This window comes from Oncorhynchus tshawytscha, linkage group LG18 (assembly GCF_018296145.1).
Source record: "Oncorhynchus tshawytscha isolate Ot180627B linkage group LG18, Otsh_v2.0, whole genome shotgun sequence".
In the NCBI taxonomy this organism is placed as follows: Eukaryota; Metazoa; Chordata; class Actinopteri; order Salmoniformes; family Salmonidae; genus Oncorhynchus; species Oncorhynchus tshawytscha.
Window position 1 is genome coordinate 27953603 of NC_056446.1, and position 22736 is coordinate 27976338.

The 22736-nt window shown below is 44.8% G+C and overlaps 1 protein-coding gene across 4 annotated transcripts in view; it reads left to right on the forward strand.

The window, feature by feature from the left end:
* LOC112251520 (1-phosphatidylinositol 4,5-bisphosphate phosphodiesterase beta-1-like) overlaps nt 1-22736 on the forward strand; it is a 281755-nt gene that overhangs the window by 129743 nt on the left and 129276 nt on the right. For all 4 annotated transcript variants that reach the window (XM_042300899.1, XM_042300898.1, XM_042300896.1 and 1 more), the window contains exons 4-5: nt 15835-15975; nt 21478-21557. In XM_042300899.1, the coding sequence (XP_042156833.1) occupies nt 15835-15975; nt 21478-21557 (221 nt within the window). The remainder of the gene's footprint in view (nt 1-15834; nt 15976-21477; nt 21558-22736) is intronic.

Sequence of the window (22736 nt, forward strand, 5' to 3'; positions counted from 1 at the left end):
TGTGTAGCTTTTAAGCTGGGTGAGTTGGAGAACATTTAGCTTTAAAGCTGTGTGTGTTGGAGAGTGTGTAAAGAGTGTTTGTTATTTGGCGAATATCTAGCTTTAAAACTGTGTGAGTTGAAGAATATCTATCTTTAAAGCTGTGTGAGTGTGAGAATATCTAGTTTTAAAGCTGTGTGTGTTGGATAATGTATAGCTTTCAAGCTGTGTGTGTTGGAGAATGTATAGTTTTAAAGCTGTGTGTGTTGGATAATGTATAGCTTTAAAGCTGTGTGTGTTGGAGAATGTATAGTTTTAAAGCTGTAGGTGTTGGAAAATGTATAGTTTTAAAGCTGTGTGTGTTGGAGAATGTATAGCTTTAAAGCTGTGTGTGTTGGAGAGTGGAAGACGGGGAACTGTCATCCTTTGAAGTGGCTGTACACCAGGCTGGAGGAAGAAAGATCTGATGACCTCAGAGCTTCTTCTTCTTTTTCTTCTGTGACCCTTTTTCCTCTCCAATTTCGCAGAATCTAATTGGTAGTTACGGTCTTGTCCCATCGCTGCAACTCCAGTATGGACTCAGGAGAGGCAAAGGTCGAGAGCCATGAGTCCTCCGAAACACAACCCTGCCAGGCCGCATTGCTTCTAGACACAATCCCCACTTAACCCAGAAGCCAGCCGCACCAATGTGACGGGGGAAACACCATACACCTGGTGACCGTGTCAGTGTCCATTACACCCGGCCCACCACAGGAGTCGCTAGTGCGCGATGGGACAAGAACATCCCTGCCGGCCAAACCCTCCCCTAACCCAGATGATGCTGGGCCAATTGTGTGTCGCACCATGAGTTTCCCCGCCGGCTGCAACAGAGCCTGGACTCGAACCAGGATCTCTAGTGGCACAGCTAGCACTGTGATGCAGTGCCTTAGACCACGGCGCCTCTCGGGAGGCCCAGAGCTCTACACTTCTACATCACACAACTGATCTAGCTAACGCATCATAACATACTGAGACAGGACTGCAGCAGAAATAGAGAGAGAGAGGGGGGGGGAGAGGGAGAGAGAGGGGAGGAGAGAGGGAGAGAGAGAGGGGGGAGAGAGGTGGTGAGAGGGAGAAAGAGGGAGAGAGAGAGAGGGGGGAGAGGGAGAGAGAGGGAGAAAGAGGGAGAGAGAGGGAGGGAGAGAGAGAGGGAGAGAGAGTTAGAGAGGGAGGGAGATAGAGGGAGGGGAGAGAGGGGGAGGGAGGGAGGGAGGGAGGGAGGGGGAGGGAGAGAGGGGGGGAGGGAGGGAGAGAGAGGGGGGGTGTGAGAGAGAGATAGAGAGGGAGGGAGAGAGAGAGCAAGAGGGAGGGATAGAGAGACAGAGGGGGGAGAGAGGGGGAGATGGAGAAAGAGGGAGAGAGAGAGAGAGAGGGGGAGAATGAGAGAGAGGGAGAAAGAGGGAGGGATAGAGAGAGGGGGGAGGAAGAGAGAGGGGGAAAGAGAGCGAGAGGGAACGAAATGGATAGAGAGAGAGCAAGAGTAAATAAAAGGTAAGAGATAAGTAACAGGTTTCCTATTTCTGCTGTTGTCACAACAGTGGGATGTCTTAGCTGGTGAGGAAGCATTTTCAGTGAGAAACAATGTTGTGGAATTGAATGTTAGAGAATGGTTCATTGAATCACTTATAGCACACACACAAACATCCACCCACACACACATATACACCCACACACACATACACACACATACACACCCACCCACACACATATACACCCACCCACATGTACAGTTGAGGTCAGAAGTTTACATACACCTTAGCCAAATACATTTAAACTCAGTTTTTCACAATTCCTGACATTTAATCCTAGTAAAAATTCTGTCTTAGGTCAGTTAGGATCACCACTTTATTTTAAGAATGTGAAATGTCAGAATAATAGTAGAGAGAATGATTTATTTCAACTTATATTTCTTTCATCACATTCCCAGTGGGTCAGAAGTTTACATACACTCAATTAGTATTTGGTAGCATTGCCTTTAAATTGTTTAACTTGGGTCAAACATGTTGGGTAGCCTTCCACAAGCTTCCCACAATAAAAATTGTGAATTTTGGCCCATTCCTCCTGACAGAGATGGTGTAACTGAGTCAGGTTTGTAGGCCTCCTTGCTTGCACACGCTTTTTCAGTTCTGCCAACAAATTTTCTATGGGATTGAGGTCAGGGCTTTGTGATGGCCACTTCAACAACTTTGGAAGTATGCTTGGGGTCATTGTCCATTTGGAAGACCCATTTGTGACCAAGCTTTAACTTCTTGACTGATGTCTTGAGATGTTGCTTCAATATATCCACATAATTTTCCTTCCTCATGACGCCATCTATTTTGTGACGTGCACCAGCCCCTCCTGCAGCAAAGCACCCCCACAACATGATGCTGCCACCCCCGTGCTTCACGGTTGGGATGTTGTTCTTCAGCTTGCAAACCTCCCCCTTTTTCCAACATAACGATGGTCATTATGGCCAAACAGTTCTATTTGTGTTTCATCAGACCAGAGGACATGTATCCAAAAAGTACGATCTTTGTCCCCATATGCAGTTGCAAACCGTAGTCTGGCTTTTTTATTGCGGTTTTGGAGCAGTGGCTTCTTCCTTGCTGTGCGGCCTTTCAGGTTATGTCGATATAGGACTTGTTTTACTGTGGATAGAGATACTTTTGTACCTTTTCCTCCAGCATCTTCACAAGGTCCTTTGTGGTTGTTCTGGGATTGATTTGCACTTTTCGCACCAAAGTACGTTCATCTATAGGACTCAGAATGAATCTCCTTCCTGAGCGGTATGACAACTGGGCCCATGGTGTTTATACTTGCGTACTATTGTTTGTACAGATGAATGTGGTACCTTCAGGCATTTGGAAATTGCTCCCAAGGATGAACCAGACTTGAGGAGGGCTACAATTTTTTTCTGAGGTCTTCTTTTTCTGAGGTCTTTCTGATTTCTTTTGATTTTCCCATAATGTCTAGCAAAGAGGCAATGAGTTTGAGGTAGGCCTTGAAACACATCCATAGGTACACCTCCAATTGACTCAAATCAGAAGCTTCTAAAGCCATGACATAATTTAAAGGCACAGTCAACTCAATGTATATAATCTTCTGACCCACTGGAATTGTGATACAGTGAATTATAAGTGAAATAATCTGTCTGTAAACAATTGTTGGAAAAATGACTTGTGTCATGCACAAAGTAGATGTCCTAACTGACTCCCCCCACACACACACACATATACACCCACCACCACACACACACACACACACACACACACACACACACACACACACACACACACACACACACACACACACACACACACACACACACACACACACACACACACACACATCTACACACATACCCATATACACCAACCCACCCCCACACTCACATATACACCAACCCACCCCCACACACTCACATATACACCAACCCACACACTCACATATACACCATCCCACCCCCCAAACACTCACATATACACCAACCCACCCCCCACACACTCACATATACACCAACCCACCCCCACACACTCACATATACACCAACCCACCCCCCACACACTCACATATACACCAACCCACCCCCACACACTCACATATACACCAACCCACCCCCCACACACTCACATATACACCAATGCACTCCCCCACATACTCACACAGTTGTTTTTCTTTCTATCTCTTAATACTCTCACTACTAGCTACACCATTAGCAAGAATCCTAAAGGATTGCAGTGATTTATGCAGGCAATCATTTGCTTCCTCCGATCTGACAGTTTGATTCATTTCCTAACCTTGCTGGACTGATTATCAGTTTAGCCCAGTCAATCTGAGGGGAGCTCTATTGACAAATGCTGTACCGATCTTATTGAAAGGATTCACAACAAACGGACGGGAGCCTACGTCTCAATGACTTATTGATCTCATTGCACCCCCCACACACATGCCCTTCACAACAAAGGATTAACAACTAATTAGTTACAAAAGTCTCAAGATTTATTGGACTCAAAATTAATGGAGAATCACGCTTGAGATTGACTCTTGAGTTTTGAAGGAACTCTGCACTCTAGGCTGGTTCCACACATTGGGAGCCCCGTTACTATGTAAAGCACTTTGAGCATCTGAAGAAGTATCCCATCAATCTAATCCATTACAATTATTAATGCATGTCTGTATACTTTCCAGAGTGTTTGAAAGTGACAGGAGCTGCAGATTGTGTGTGTGTGTGTGTGTGTGTGTGTGTGTGTGTGTGTGTGTGTGTGTGTGTGTGTGTGTGTGTGTGTGTGGTGTGTCCGATTATTAGGGGTGTCGTTTGCGGGAAATGGAGCTGGCTGAGGGAGAAAGACTGGTCTCATAGTCCTAATAGGATCCATGCTTATATGTTCTGCTGTGCTCCACTGTGACGTGGCTAAAACAGGCTCCACAGATGCAGCATGACCTTCTTAATGAACCACTGCACTACCAAGGGATGGAATGAAGTAAAGGAATCAAATATGAAGGGATGGAGTCAAATAAAGGAGTCAAATATGAAGGGATGGAGTCAAATATGATCAATATGAGGTGGTGTGTATAATGGACATACGCTGACCTATGTTCAAAGATTGACACTCTCTCTCACACACACATTTATTCATTCACATATAAACCATCACATAAACACAGCCACAAACACAAAATAACATACACAGACACATTTTTAACACGCTCAAATACACACACACACACACACACACACACACACACACACACACACACACACACACACACACACACACACACACACACACACACACACACACACACACACACACACACACACACACACACACACACACACACACACACACACACACACACACACACACACACACACACACACACACACACACACACACACACACACACACACACACACACACACACACACACACACACACACACACACACACACACACACACACACACACACACACAAGGTGTTATTCCATTGGTCGTGCTTGCAGATAGAGGGAGATCGTGCACAGTTATTCCAGTCTGATGCATGCAAGCGGTAGTTCACGCTCTGAAATGCTGTATTCTATTGTCATATTTACAATGTGTTTACTATGTACATGTCCTGGTGTGTGTATATATATACAGTGCCATTTATTCCACATTTTGTTGTGTTACATGCTGAATTCAAAGTGCATTAACTTGAGAGTTATTCTCACCTGTCTACACTCAATACCCCATAATGACAAAGTGATAACGTGTTTGCAATAACGTGTTTGATAATGTTTGCAAATATATTTGAAAATGAAATACAGAAATACCTCGTTCTGCCACCTCTGGTCTCATGGTCCTTCCACTCCTATGGGAGGGCAGCTCCTGCTCAGCCCAGTCCAAGCTCTTCTCTGTCCTGGCACCCCAATAGTGGAACCAACTTCCCCCTGAAGCTAGGACAGCAGAATCCCGCCCAGCTTCTGAAAGCTCTTGAAACCCTACCTCTTCAATGGGTATTAAATAACCCCCCTCTTCATCTCAACCCCCCCCCCTTCTAGCTCTGACTTTGCTGATAACCTCTTTATTGAGCGTGTCCACCCTAGCTATCTTAAGATGAATGCACTCTGCTAAATGACTCAAATGTAAATACGTCTCTAAGAGCTTCCCACCCCTGGTTTGTGCAACATTTGCCCATTATTATTTACATAATTCTTCAAGCTGTGTCAAGTAGGTTGTTGTTGGTCATTGCTAGACAACCATGTTCAGGTCATAGATTTTTAAGTAGATTTAACTCAAAACTGTAATTCGGCCACTCGGGAAACATTCACTGTCTTCGTGGTAAGCAACTCCAGTTTAGATTTGGCCCCAGTCCTTAACGATTACAAGCATACTGTACCCATAACATGATGCAGCCACCACTATGCTTGTAAATATGAAGAGTGGTACTCAGTAATGTGTTCTATTGGATTTACCCCAAACATAACACTTTGTATTTAGGACAAAAAGTGAATTGCTATTTTTTGCAGTATTACAGGATGCATGTTTTGGAATATTTTTAGTCTGTACAGGCTTCGTTCTTTTCACTCTGTCAAGTAGGTTAGTATTGTGGAGTAAATACAGCGTTGTTGATCCATCCTCAGTTTTCTCCTATCACAGGCATTCAACTCTGTAACTGTTTTAAAGTCCCCATTGGCCTCATGGTGAAATCCCAGAGAGGTTTCCTTTCTTTCTAGCAACTAAGTTGGGAAGGATGCCTGCATCTTTGTAGTGACTGGGTGTATTGATACACCATCCAAAGTGTAATGAATAACTTCACCATGCTCAAAGGGATATTCAATGTCTGATTTGATTTATTTATCCATCTACCAATATGTGCCCTTCTTTGTGGCATTGGAAAACCTCCCAGGTCTTTGTGGCATTGGAAAAATCTCCCAGGTCCTTGTGGCATTGGAAAACCTCCCAGGTCTTTGTGGCATTAGAAAACCTCCCAGGTCTTTGTGGCATTAGAAAACCTCCTAGGTCTTTGTGGCATTGGAAAACCTTCCAGGTCTTTGTGGTATTGGAAAACCTCCCAGGTCTTTGTGGTATTGGAAAATCTCCCAGGTCTTTGTGGTATTGGAAAACCTCCCAGGTCTTTGTGGCATTGGTAAACCTCCCAGGTCTTTGTGGCATTGGAAAACCTCCCAGGTCTTTGTGGCATTGGAAAACCTCCCAGGTCTTTGTGGCATTGGTAAACCTCCCAGGTCTTTGTGGCATTGGAAAACCTCCCAGGTCTTTGTGGCATTGGAAAACCTTCCAGGTCTTTGTGGTTTCATCTGTGTTTGAAAATCACTTGCTTTTATTTTTTAATTAATTTGTAAAAATGTCTAAAAACATAATTCCACTTTGACATTATGGGATATTGTGTATAGACCACTGACCAAAAATATAAATGTAATCCCTTTTAAAATGAGTCTGTAACAAAGCAAAATGTGTAAAAAGTTGAGGGGTGTGAATACTTTCTGAAGGTACTGTATGTGTACGGCACCTGTTAGATATTGGGGCTTCTGGGACGAGCCAGTTAGCTACCATGCTTGAGATGTAATGGTCACATTAGCTCCTGCTAATTCACAGTTCTTTACAGACAAATCACGAGTCTACAGCCATCAACATACTGTTGTCTTGCACATAACATTTTATTTAAATATTGAACCTTTATTTAACTGGGCAAGTCGGTTAAGAACAAATTCTTATTTACAATGACAACCTACCCCAGCCAAGGAAGCACACAAGGAAACACATCTAATGTGCTTCCTTGTTTCTATCGTCAGGTACTTCCATGTATTGTATTTTGTACTATTTTTTGTCATTGTTATGTTTGATTACAAAATACAGTCTGATATTGAAATGCCAATGACGAATCACAAATGTACAGCCATCAACATACAGGGTAGGTTGTCATTGGAAATAAGAATTTGTTGTTAACTGACTTGCCTAGTTAAATAAAGGTTCAATTAAAAATGTCAATAATAATCTATTGACAGAATAAACACAAATCAACTGGGATCGCTGACTGGACAGTCCTTTATTTAAAAACTCAAAGAGTTATCAACTCAAAGAGAGTTATGAAGTACGATCACACCTGTTACACTGGTGCCGAGACCAGTCTTCTTGTCTTTGCTGGACATCTGTTACACCTGGGAATGATTTACCCATAATTCATCTCCATCTACTCCAGGCGTGTTCTGTCCCACCCCACCATCTTGCCGCTCCACTAGTCAACAAGGCTAGCCACCTGCAGGACTGCTGCTAGGACATGACAATTACACTATTCTTAAAACATGGTTGCATGTTGCTCCTGCTTAGCCAGAGTGCCAGTCTTTTGGTGCTATCATGCCGATTCCTTGTCACTCAGCTTGACAAGGACAGCGACAGAGTTGGCAAAAGCACAAACAGGTCTGGGACCAGGCTAGTTTCACCTGGGTGCAAAGAGGAGTAAAAACTAAAAGAAACTCCAGCACACTTGACATTCTTCAAAACAACGTTTGGGTCAATAGTTCCTGGTCTAAAACCTTCAAGTAAACTTTGAGGGGTTTTGACCCAAACTTTAGTTTGAGATCCACATGGTGGATCGTACAAGAAATCTGGTGTGTTGGAGTTTCTTCTTCAATGACTTCTAGAACTCTTACTTCTAATCCTCAGATACCTTCACGCTCCGGTGAATTCTGATGTTGTTCTTATAATGAACTACCATTAAAGAGACTCAGTGTGAAGAGAAGAGGTCAGCTGTATGAGGTCTGGAGGTGAGCAGATGTAGTCGCTGTAGCCACGTACATGGCGGTGGATAAATGGATAATGAGGGAAAGTAAAGGTATCATCAGATGAGGAGTAGAGAAACTGATAGATGTTTGGGATCATCAAGTATGAGAACAGGAGTCAGGAGAAGGACAAGGTCAGAAGACAGCTTGCAGACAGACACTCTCTCTCTCTCTGTGTTTTGATGCTCAGAACTGTGTGTGTCAGTGGGCAGGCAGGCGTCTGTTTGCGCCTGGGCAGAGACAAACGTGTCTGCATGAGTGTGTGTTTTTGTATATGTGTGGTGGTCGTGTGTGTGTTTGGTTTTACTATCCTTGTGGGGACCAGAAGTAAAACAAGGAAAATTCATGACATTCTGCCAGCCCCCAAAAGGAAAAAGGCTATTTTAGGCTTCTGGGTTAAATGTAGGTTTAGGGGAATACAATTAGGGCTAGGGTTAGAATTAGGATTAGGTGTTAAGGTTAGAGTTAAGGTTAGGGTTAGGGTTAGGGTTAGGTTTAGGGTTTGGTGTTACGGAAAGTAGGATTTTGAATGGGAATCAAGTAAAACAGAGCTGTGTGTGTGTGTGTGTGTGTGTGTGTGTGTGTGTGTGTGTGTGTGTGTGTGTGTGTGTGTGTGTGTGTGTGTGTGTGTGTAAGGGTAAGGGTTTGCGACAGTCCAGGGAGCAGGGAAGGCCATCCCTTCAGGCTGCATCACCCTGCTAAGAGGACCACTTCCCCTGTACTGAATATTTAAAATGACTGAGCACTGTGTTCCCACGCTACAGCTGAAAGCAAGCAACAGACACCCTTATTCTCAGGCACACCTCCCAACACACACCAATCTCTTTCTCTCTCTCTTTTCCTCGCAAACACAGACACAGAGAAATAGGCTTGAAGGGGTAATACACACACATAGGCTTGAAGGGGTAATACTGCCCCCCACTTGGCTCTAAATCTCCCATCGCCGCGGCAACAGGACCCTCAGGCACGCCGCCAACTGCTCCCATAATGCACCAGCGCAAATTAAATCTCAGGGCTGTTCCTTCTCTCCTCTCCCTCTCTCTCGCTCTCTCTCTCTTCCTCTCGCTCTCTCTTCCTCTCTCTCTCTCAACAACACACAGTCAGCTGTAGAGGTATGGAAATGAACTTGTCTTATCCTGTTCCATCTACAAGTTGCATACAAAACAATATCAAAAGGCTCCGCTGTTCAAACAACAAAAATCCATCAGTGAAATATGCATTTGATGTTCTGACACGTCTTGATGTGTCTCAACACCAGACCCTTCTCATCTCATCTATCAGAGTCCCATCGCTACCTAGGGGCACTTTGCTGTTCTATGTTTTAGCAAATTGAAAGTGATTTTTCAATCCACTGATTGATGACGTGGCTACCATTTTTAACATCTAAGTGCGGCAAGATTGATTGGTCATATAAATCAGCACTTTTCAGCCTATCGATCTTGCTGGTCTCCGGTCTCCACCCACTGCTGTGCAGCACAACTCTCCCTCTGTGTGTCTGTCTGTGTATAGTACAGGCAGAAATCTGTTTAGGATGCTTTCAGTGGAGGATGAGGTTTGCATTCATTTGCAGAGTGCTACTTTACTGTATTTCTGCAAAGCACCTGGATATAGTATACTGTCTCTTTATCTATCAGTATGCTGTACAGTACATGTAGACAGAAGACGTTTCTCTGGATGTCTGCCATGGCCTCAAGATGATTCCAGAAAATTCTAGCTATAATGGCTTGATCCAGTTGAAACAACATTCTATGCAGCCTCATCAAACTTTGGCATATGCTTCATGAAGAATGGAAGAACTTTGTTCTTAGCACGTCTGAGAGACTGTAGGCGTGAGATGTTTCTCCAACCATCCATCTCTTTACACTACAGTAATCAGTAGGGAATTAAACCTATATTAGACAACCTTTCCAAGAAGTAAGGCCTGTCTTTGTATTTGACAAAAAAACTTTAAGGCTGTCGTTCCTCAGACATTGTTTGTTAAGTGTTTGTGTGTGTGTATGTGTATGTGTGTGTGTGTGTGTGTGTGTGTGTGTGTGTGTGTGTGTGTGTGTGTGTGTGTGTGTGTGTGTGTGTGTGTGTGTGTGCCTGTGTATGTGTTTTACATTTTTGTCAGACAGTGTGTGCTCAGTATATACACCCAGGTGATTTGATTGGAGGGCGTCAGGGACATGTAGGGGACGTTTATCAGTGTGACACGGCACAGAATGCTTTTTGTTTGATTGGGTAAATTTGCTTCCACGGCAAAATGCTTTACAGGCTATCTTGGTTGTGTTAATAATTATGATAGCGGAACCACTTTGTATGCTGCCCTGATATCAGAGGGGAGAGAAATATCATGTTAGTTGTTTCTGGTGCCTTAGAGGCAGAGCCCAGTCGCTCTGCCATTACATGGTTTACATTGTGATGAGGTTGTCTGTGTGTTTCTATGGCATGTACGATGTGTATTTACACTGCAGCACACCAGCATCTTTACTGAATGTGGAGGCATCATATAAACCATTTCACTGGTCATACAAATGTGAGCAACTGGGTATTGAACACAGGTATTTTGCCCCACGACCGTGTTATCCAACTGAGCTAAAGCCTATAGGAATAGTGTCATGAAAGGTTACTTATTACAAAAGCATGGTTTACCCAACCTCTGGTGCTATACAGACCCAGTATCTCTCAACCTCTGGTGCTATACAGACCCAGTGTCTCACAACCTCTGGTGCTATACAGACCCAGTGTCTCACAACCTCTGGTGCTATACAGACCCAGTGTCTCACAACCTCTGGTGCTATACAGACCCAGTGTCTCACAACCTCTGGTGCTATACAGACCCAGTGTCTCACAACCTCTGGTGCTATACAGACCCAGTGTCTCACAACCTCTGGTGCTATACAGACCCAGTTTCTCACAACCTCTGGTGCTATACAGACCCAGTGTCTCACAACCTCTGGTGCTATACAGACCCAGTGTCTCTCAACCTCTGGTCAATCCACAGATGACATAATATAGGAGATAGGAGATACATTTACCACATGCAGTACATTCATAACAATATGCAGTACATTCATAACAACATACATTACATACATAACAACATACAGTACATTCATATAAATACACAGTATATTCATAACAACATACATTACATACATAACAACATACTACATTCATAACAACATGCAGTACATTCATAACAACATACAGTATATTCATAACAACATGCAGTACATTCATAACAACATACAGTACATTCATAACAACATACATTACATACATAACAACATACAGTACATTCATATAAATACACAGTATATTCATAACAACATACATTACATACATAACAACATACTACATTCATAACAACATGCAGTACATTCATAACAACATACAGTATATTCATAACAACATGCAGTACATTCATAACAACATACAGTACATTCATATAAATACACAGTATATTCATAACAACATACAGTACATTCATAACAACATACTACATTCATATAAATACACAGTACATTCATAACAACATAGAGTACATTCATAACAACATACAGTACATTCATATAAATACACAGTACATTCATAACAACATACAGTACATTCATAACAACATACTACATTCATATAAATACACAGTACATTCATAACAACATAGAGTACATTCATATAAATACACAGTACATTCATAACAACATAGAGTACATTCATATAAATACACAGTACATTCATAACAACATGCAGTACATTCATAACAACATACAGTACATTCATATAAATACACAGTACATTCATAACAACATAGAGTACATTCATATAAATACACAGTACATTCATAACAACATACTACATTCATAACAACATACAGTATATTCATAACAACATACAGTACATACATAACAACATGCAGTACATTCATAACAACATACAGTATATTCATAACAACATACTACATTCATAACAACAGAGTACATTCATATAAATACACAGTACATTCATAACAACATAGAGTACATTCATATAAATACACAGTACATTCATAACAACATAGAGTACATTCATATAAATACACAGTATATTCATAACAACATACTACATTCATAACAACATACAGTACATTCATAACAACATACAGTACATTCATATAAATACACAGTACATTCATAACAACATACTACATTCATAACAACATACAGTATATTCATAACAACATACAGTACATACATAACAACATGCAGTACATTCATATAAATACACAGTACATTCATAACAACATAGAGTACATTCATATAAATACACAGTATATTCATAACAACATAGAGTACATTCATATAAATACACAGTACATTCATAACAACATAGAGTACATTCATATAAATACACAGTATATTCATAACAACATACAGTACATACATAACAACATGCAGTACATTCATATAAATACACAGTACATTCATAACAACATAGAGTACATTCATATAAATACACAGTATATTCATAACAACATGCAGTACATTCATCACAACATGCAGTACAGTCATGGCCAAAAATTTTGAGAATGACACAAATATTAATTAAGTCTTCCGCCTCAGTTTGTATGATGGCAATTTGCATATACTCCAGAATTTTATGAAGAGTCATCAGATGAATTGCAATTAATTGCAAAGTCCCTCTTTGCCATGTAAATGAACTGAATCCCCCAAAAAACATCCCTGCCACATAAGGACCACCTGACATCATGTCAGTGATTCTCTCGTTAACACAGGTGTGAGTGTTGACGAGGACAAGGCTGGAGGTCACTCTGTCATGCTGATTGAGTTTGAATGACAGACTGGAAGCTTAAAAAGGAGGGTGGTGCTTGGAATCATTGTTCTTCCTCTGTCAACCATGGTTACCTGCAAGCAAACAAGTGCCGTCATCATTGCTTTGCACAAAAAGGGCTTCACAGGCTAGGATATTGCTGCCAGTAAGATTGCACCTAAATCAACCATTTATCGGATCATCAAGAACTTCAAGGAGAGCGGTTCAATTGTTGTGAAGAAGGCTTCAGGGCGCTCAAGAAAGTCCAGCAAGCGCCAGGACCATCTCCTAAAGTTGATTCAGCTGCGGGATCGGGGCACCATCAGTACAGAGCTTGCTCAGGAATGGCAGCAGGCAGGTGTGAGTGCATCTGCATGCACTGTGAGGCGAAGACTTTTGGAGGATGGCCTGGTGTCAAGAAGGGCAGCAAAGAAGCAACTTCTCTCCAGGAAAAACATCAGGGATAGACGGATATTCTGCAAAAGGTACAGGAATTGGACTGCTGAGGACTGGGGTAAAGTCATTTTCTCTGATGAATCCCCTTTCCGATTGTTTGGGGCATCCGGAAAAAAGCTTGTCCGGAGAAGACAAGGTGAGCACTACCATCAGTCCTGTGTCATGCCAACAGTAAAGCATCCTGAGACCATTCATATGTGGGGTTGCTTCTCAGCCAAGGGAGTGGGCTCACTCACAATTTTGCCTAAGAACACAGCCATGAATAAAGAATGGTACCAACACATCCTCCGAGAGCAACTTCTCCCAACCATCCAGGAACAGTTTGGTGACGAACAATGCCTTTTCCAGCATGATGGAGCACCTTGCCATAAGGCAAAAGTGATAGCTAAGTGGCTCGGGAAACAAAACATCGATATTTTGGGTCCATAGCCAGGAAACTCCCCAGACCTTGATCCCATTGAGAACTTGTGGTCAATCATCAAGAGGCGGGTGGACAAACAAAAACCCACAAATTCTGACAAACTCCAAGCATTGATTATGCAAGAATGGGCTGCCATCAGTCAGGATGTGGCCCAGAAGTTAATTGACAGCATGACAGGGCGGATTGCAGAGGTCTTGAAAAAGAAGGGTCAACACTGCAAATATTGACTCTTTGCATCAACTTCATGTAATTGTCAATAAAAGCCTTTGACACTTATGAAATGCTTGTAATTATACTTCAGTATTCCATAGTAACATCTGACAAAAATATCTAAAGACAGTGAAGCAGCAAACTTTGTGGAAATTAATATTTGTGTCATTCTCAGAACTTTTGGCCACGACTGTACATTTCATAAAAACATGCAGTACATTTCATAACAACATCCAGTACATTCATAACAACATGCAGTACATTTCATAACAACATTCAGTACATTTCATAACAACATGCAGTACATTTCATAACAACATCCAGTACATTCATAACAACATGCAGTACATTTCATAACAACATTCAGTACATTTCATAACAACATGCAGTACATTTATAACAACATACAGTACATTTCATAACAACATACTGTACATTTAATAACAACATGCAGTACATTTCATAACAACATGCAGTACATTTCATAACAACATGCAGTACATTCGTAACAACATACTACATTCATAACAACATGCAGTACATTCATAACAACATACTACATTCATAACAATATACAGTACATTCATAACAAATTAAGCCATAACTTGAACATTAATGACAATGATTCATAAAGCCTGTCCCAAGTAATGTAATGGTTGGTGACAGCTCGGTGTGTGTGTGTGTGTGTGTGTGTGTGTGTGTGTGTGTGTGTGTGTGTGTGTGTGTGTGTGTGTGTGTGTGTGTGTGTGTGTGTGTGTGTGTGTGTGTGTGTGTTCAAATGTGCGAGTCACTGCGTGCGTGTCTATGTGTGACATCATAGCTGACGTTACCAGAAGTCGCTCTATGATGCTGAGCCGCCAGGTCCCAATGGACTGATGACGATGATGATGATAATGTGTTGCTAATCTCCATTCTGTCAGCTCCTAAAGTCATCTCTTATTTATCAGTTGTGTCATTCAGCCAGCCGCCCTCAGTGAAGTCAGACTAACTGAGCATGTCTGCCCCAACCCTGCCACTCAGTCTCTCATACAGGGAAACAGACGTTTCCTGTTGCAGTTTAATGGCGATAACTGAGAGCCCTTTGCATTGTAGCCTGTGGGGACACGTCCAGTAACTCACCTCATTAACCATTTTGAGAAGCAACCACCTCGAATATACTGGGATACCATGATACAACAACACGCATGCGCTCCCCACACACACACACACACACACACACACACACACACACACACACACACACACACACACACACAGCTCTGTGGCTCTTCCATCTTGAAGAGCTGATCATTTCTGACCAAATTGGTCTAATGTGTTACCTAGACAACCACAGGCTCCACATTCTCAGGACGTCAAATCGTGATCTGGTTGGTTGATTAGGTTGTTGATGTCATTTCAGAGGTGCCAGACAGTGGGAGTCATATCTTCCTGATACTTCCTGGATTTGGACTTCCAGAGAGTCACAAAGTCAAAGATCAGGGAGGGTGGATTGTGGGGATTGTTGTGAAGCTTCAAGACTGCTAGAGCTGCTGTGATTGTAATACTGCATGTGTGAAATGCATGAAGCCATGTGTACGATGTGGGCGAGGGAATGGATACAGTATTACAACTATGTTGTTGTGGAATTGACAAGTTACTTACCTGCGGTGTTATTGTGTTTCTGTATCTAAATAGGACATGAAGCTGCGAGAGCTTCTGGACGTGAGCACCCTGGTGGGGAAGATGGAGAACAGGATGCTGACGGTGGTGAGCGGACCAGACATGGTCAACATCACATATCTCAACTTCATGGCCTTCCAGGAGGAGATCGCCAAGGTAAATACACATTAATAACACCTCTATGAAACATAAATAAGGTATTTAGTACACATGAATAAGGGCTTTATTAAACATGAATAAAGGATTTATTATGGGTATTGTAATGCTCCGGGTGTCGTGGGTGTGGAGTCAAATGCAGGAAACAGAGATTTCAATGCTGTGCGTCTTTTAATAGCGCTTAACACACCACAGGGTGCTCACAAAAGTAACGTTCCAAACACAACAGAGCCGAAGGTTACATAGAAATAATCCCGCACAACAACCAGGCGGGCCGGCTGTCTAATAAAGACAAACTAATTAACCCTACACAGGTGCTACCACTAAACATACAAGGAGGGGGAGGAAAAACAATCAGTGGCAGCTAATAGGCCGGTGACGACGACCGCCGAGCGCCACCCGCCCGGGAAAAGGAAACACCCTCGGTCGGACTCGTGACAGTACCCCCCTGACGCGCGGCTCCCGCAGCGCGCCGACACCGGCCTCGAGGTCGCCCGGAGGACGAGGTGCAGGGCGATCCGGATGGAGGCGATGGAAATCCCTCAACATGGAGGGATCCAAGATGTCCCCCACCGGTACCCAGCACCTCTCCTCCGGACCGTACCCCTCCCAGTCCACGAGGTACTGCAGGCCCCTCACCCGGCGCCTTGAGTCCAGAATGGCCCGGATCGTGTACGCCGGGGTCCCCTCGATGTCCAGAGGGGGGACCTCCGGTACCTCACTGTCCTGCAGGGGACCAGCCACCACCGGCCTGAGGAGAGACACATGAAACGAGGGGTTAATACGATAATAGGAAGGGAGTTGTAATCGATAACACACCTCGTTTATTCTCCTCAGGACTTTAAAGGGCCCTACACACTGCGGACCCAGCTTCTGGCAGGGCAAGCGGAGAGGTAGGTTTCTGGTCGAGAGCCAGACCCTGTCCCCCGGTACAAACACGGGGGCCTCACTGCGGTGGCGGTCAGCACTCCTCTTCTGCCGTCCACTCGCTTGTCGTAGAGAGTCCTGGACGGCCCTCCAGGTCTCCTTGGAGCGCTGTACCCATTCCTCCACCGCAGGAGCCTCGGTCTGGCTCGGATGCCATGGTGCCAGGACCGGCTGGTACCCCAACACACACTGAAAAGGGGACACGTTAGTAGAGGAGTGGCGTAGTGAGTTCTGAGCCATTTCAGCCCAGGGAATGTATCGTGCCCACTCCCCTGGCCGATCCTGGCAATACGACCGCAGAAACCTACCCACCTCCTGGTTCACTCTCTCCACCTGCCCATTACTCTCGGGGTGATAACCGGAGGTCAGGCTGACGGAGACCCCCAAGCGTTCCATGAACGCTCTCCATACCCGAGACCCCGTAGTGCCGAAAGACATGGGTGAATAACGCCTCCGCAGTCTGTAGGGCTGTAGGGATACCGGGCAACGGGAGGAGACGGCAGGACTTAGAGAACCGATCCACAATCACTAGAACCGTGGTGTTCCCCTGAGACGGCGGAAGATCGGTCAGGAAATCTATGGACAGATGTGACCATGGCCGCTGTGGAACGGGGAGGGGTTGTAGCTTCCCTCTAGGAAGGTGCCTAGGAGCCTTACTCTGAGCGCACACTGAACAGGAGGAGACATAACCCTTAACGTCTTTAGCCAACGTAGGCCACCAATACCTCCCCGAAGGCTCCCACTGTCCTCGTCACCCCAGGGTGACCCGAGGAGGGTAGGACGTGAGCCCACCGAATCAGTTTGTCCCGAACACCAAGCGGCACGTACCTTCCCCCGCTGGACACTGAGGAGGCGCGGGTTCAGCCCGTAACGCCCGCTCGATGTCCGAGTCCACCTCCCATACCACTGGGGCTACCAACTTTGAGGCGGGAAGGATGGGAGTTGGTTCGGTGGACCCATCCTCCGTGTCGTAAAGGCGGGACAGTGCGTCAGCCTTTACGTTCTGGGAGCCCGGTCTATAAGACAAAGTAAACCGGAACCGGGTGAAGAAGATGGCCCACCTTGCCTGACGTGGGTTAAGTCTCCTAGCTGCCCGAATATACTCCAGATTCTGGTGGTCGGTCCAGATGAGAAAGGGGTGCTTAGCCCCCTCAAGCCAGTGTCTCCACACCTTCAGTGCCTTAACCACCGCTAGCAACTCCCGGTCCCCCACATCATAGTTACGCTCCGCTGGGCTGAGCTTCCTTGAGAAGAAAGCGCAGGGGCAGAGTTTTGGTGGCGTACCCGAGCGCTGTGATAGCACGGCACCCACCCCAGCCTCGGACGCGTCCACCTCCACTATGAATGCTAGAGAGGGGTCCGGATGCGCCAACACGGGCGCATCAGTGAACAGCGCCTTCAACTTGTTGAATGCTCCGTCCGCCTCGGCTGACCACTGCAAACGCACCGGGCCCCCCTTCAGCAGTGAGGTAATGGGAGCCGCTACCTGGCCAAAACCCCGGATAAACCTCCGGTAGTAGTTGGCAAAACCCAAAAACCGCTGCACCTCCTTTACCGTGGTCGGAGTCGGCCAATTATGCACGGCACTAATGCGGTCACCCTCCATCACTACCCCGAGGTGGAAATGCGATATCCCAGAAAAGAGACGGCTCGTTTAGAGAACACGCATTTCTCAGCCTTGACGTATAGGTCATGCTCCAGCAGTCTACCAAGCACTTTGCGCACCAGAGACACATGCGCGGTGTGAGTGGCCGAGTAGATCAGAATGTCATCGATATAAACAACCACTCCCTGAGAATCTCGTCTACAAACGATTGAAAAACGGCTGTAGCATTTTTTAACCCATACGGCATGACGAGGTACTCATAGTGGCCTGATGTAGTACTAAATGCGGTTTTCCACTCGTCTCCCTTCCGAATACGCACCAGACTATACGCGCTCCTGAGATCCAGTTTTGTGAAGAACTGCGCTCCGTGGAACGATTCCACCGCCGTAGCGATGAGAGGTAGAGGGTAACTATACCCCACTGTGATGGCGTTTAGACCTCTATAATCGATACACGGACGCAAACCTCCCTCCTTTTTCCTCACAAAAAAGAAACTCGAGGAGACGGGTGAAATGGAGGGCCGAATGTACCCCTGTCCCAGCGACTCCGTGACATATGTCTCCATTGCCAACGTCTCCTCCTGGGACAGCGGGTACACGTGACTCTTGGGAAGCGCAGCGTCTACCTGGAGATCTATCGTACAATCCCTTCCCGGTCGATAAGGTGGTAATTTAGTCGCTTTCACTTTACTGAAAGCGATTGCCAAATCGGCATACTCGGGGGGAATGCACACCGTGGAACCCTGGTCTGGACTCTCCACCGACGTGGCACCGATGGAAACTCCCAAACACCTTCCAGAACACTCCTCTGACCACCCCTGGAGAACCCCTGTCTCCACGAAATTTTAGGATTGTGCCGGGCCAACCAGGGAGTCCCCAGCACCACTGGAAACGCAGGCGAATCAATAATAAAGAAACTGATACGCTCCCTATGATTCCCCTGCGTCACCATGTCCAGTGGGACCGTGGTCTCCCTGACCATCCCTGACCCTAATGGCCGGCTATCTAGGGAGTGCACGGGGAAGGGAGAATCTATCGGCACCAGCGGAACCCCTAACTTAAGGGCGAGTCCGCGATCCATAAAGTTCCCAGCTGCGCCTGAATCGACTAGCGCCCTATGCTGGGAAGAGGGAAAAAAGTGAAGGAAAAAGGTTAAGACAAACATGTGGCCAACAAGGGGTTCTGGGTGAGTTTGATGCTGACTCACCTGGGGTGACCGAGAAGCGTTCCGCCTGCCATCTCTACTCCCAGACGGACCCCCCCAGCACCGATCAGACGTGTGTCCTCTCCGACCACAGTTGGTGCAGGGAACACCCTCGGTCGGACTCGTGACAGGTATAGTTGATTTAGTTGATATTCATTTGACCAGGTAGGGTAAAGAAATATATATTTATATTTAACCTTTATTTTACTAGGCAAGTCCGTTAACTTCTTGATGCACCCATGCCTTTAGCGGGATCATTTTCGTCAACATCCGCTGAATTGCAGAGCGCCAAATTCAAATTAAATTACTAAAAATATTAAATTTTCATGAAATCACAAGTGCAACATAGCAAAACACAGCTTAGCTTGTTGTTAACCCACCTGGCGTGTCAGGTTTCAAAAAAGCTTTTCGGCGAAAGCATACCAAGCGTTTATGTAAGGACATCTCTCTCTCATCAGACAAAACATTACTAGCAGCCAAGTAGATTGGTCACGAAAGTCAGAAAAGAAAAGCAATAAAATGAATCGCTTACCTTTGATGATCTTCAGATGTTTGCACTCACGAGACTCCCAGTTACACAATAAATGTTCCTTTTGTTCCATAAAGATTATTTTTATATCCAAAATACATCCATTTGGTTGGCGCTTTATGTTCAGAAATCCACAAGCTCGAGCGGTCACGACCGGGCAGACAAAAATTCAAAATAGTATCCGTAAAGTTCGTAGAAACATGTCAAACGTTTTTTCGAATCAATCCTCAGATTGTTTTTACAATATATAATCGATAATATTTTCTCTCTCTCTCCTATTTCAATAGGAGAGAGAGAGAAAATGTCTGCTCCAAACTGTTGCGCATGCAAAACGCTGCTGGCACCCAGCCATACAATGACGCGGTGTGATCTTTCTCGCTAATTAAAAAAATAATAAAAGCCTGAAACTATGTCTAAGGACTGTTCACAACATGTGGAAGCCATAGGAAAAGGAATCTGGTTGATATCCCTTTAAATGGAGCAAAGGCAGGCAATGGAACAGAGAGCTTTCAGGAAAAACAGCACTTCCGGGTTGGATTTTCCTCAGGTTTTCACCTGCAATATCAGTTATGTTATATTCACAGACAACATTTGGACAGGTTTGGAAACTTTAGAGTGTTTTATATCCTAATCTGACAATTATATGCATATTCTAGATTCTGGGCCTGAGAAATAGGCTGTTTCATTTGGGTACATTGTTCATCCAAACATCAAAATACTGCCCCCTACACTCAACAGGTTAAGAACAAATTCTCATTTACAATGACGGCCTACCCTGGACAAACCCGGACGACGTTGAGCCAAATGTGCGCCGCACTATGGGACTCCCAATCACGGCCGGATGTGATTCAGCCTGGAAATGAGCCAGGGACTGTAGTGACGCCTCTTGCACTGAGATGCAGTGTCTTAGACCGCTGCGCCTCTCGGGAGCCCATAAATGAGTAATTTAGTCATCTTCGGAGTTTGGCCAACACTTAAATTAAGATATTATGAATAAGGGATATATCAAGTGCTTATTACTAATTAATGAATTATTACGCTATTTCAGTCCATGAAGTGTGAGTTATTTAAGCTAGTTAGACCTACACTGAACATGTTATTCCTCTATTGTGTAATTATAAGGTCTGGTGTGTGGGTGGCTAGTTTGCACCTCCAATAGACCTTCCGCTATGTTTCTTCCCTCTGATGGTGTGTGTGTGTGTGTGTGTGTGTGTGTGTGTGTGTTCTTCCGGTGCAGGAGTGGGCAGAAGAGTTGTTTGGCCTGGCGTCTAACCTACTGGCCCAGAACATGTCCAGAGAAGCATGCCTGGAGAAAGCGTAAGTCCCTGGACACATCACACCATCACACACACTAAGAGGTAGCAGTGCTGTTCATATCCATCAGAGTTCTTCTGGGGTGGAGGGTCACTCTGCCCCGCTTCACACTACTCATATCCCGAGAGAGAGAGAGAGAGAGAGAGAGAGAGAGAGAGAGAGAGAGAGAGAGAGAGAGAGAGAGAGAGAGAGAGAGAGAGAGAGAGAGAGAGAGAGAGAGAGAGAGAAAGAGAGAGAGAGAATGTTTACTGTTCATTTTTATTGTTTATTTCACTTTTGTATATTATCTACTTCGCTTGCTTTGGCAGTGTTTCCCATGCCAATAAAGCCCATTGAATTGAGAGGGAAAGTAGGGAAGAGAGACAGAGAAAGTTGAGGAGAGAGAGGAAGAGAGAGAGGGAAAGTGAGGGAAAGAGTGAGGGTGAGGGCATACAGACACACACTTACACACTCACATGCATACAGACACACACTCACACTCAGACACTCACATGCATACAGACACACACTCACACACAGACACTCACATGCATACAGACACACACTCACACACAGACACTCACATGCATACAGACACACACTCACACACAGACACTCACATGCATACAGACACACACTCACACACTCACATGCATACAGACACACACTCACACACAGACACTCACGTGCATACAGACACACACTCACACATAGACACTCACATGCATACAGACACACACTCACACACAGACACTCACATGCATACAGACACACACTCACACACAGACACTCACGTGCATACAGACACTCACATGCATACAGACACACACTCACACACAGACACTCACGTGCATACAGACACTCACATGCATACAGACACACACTCACACATAGACACTCACGTGCATACAGACACACACTCACACACTCACGTGCATACAGACACACACTCACACACTCACAGAGACAGGGAAAGTTGAGGAGAGAGAGGAAGAGACAGAGGAAAAGTTGAAGAGAGATAGGAAGAGAGAGAGGGAAAGTGAGGGAAAGAGTGAGGGTGAGATGGAGAAGAGAGAGTGGAGGAAATGGACAGGGCTGCACATGACATGTATCACATCACACACACACATGCATACAGACACACACTCACACACACACACACACACACTCACATGCATACAGACACACACTCACATGCATACA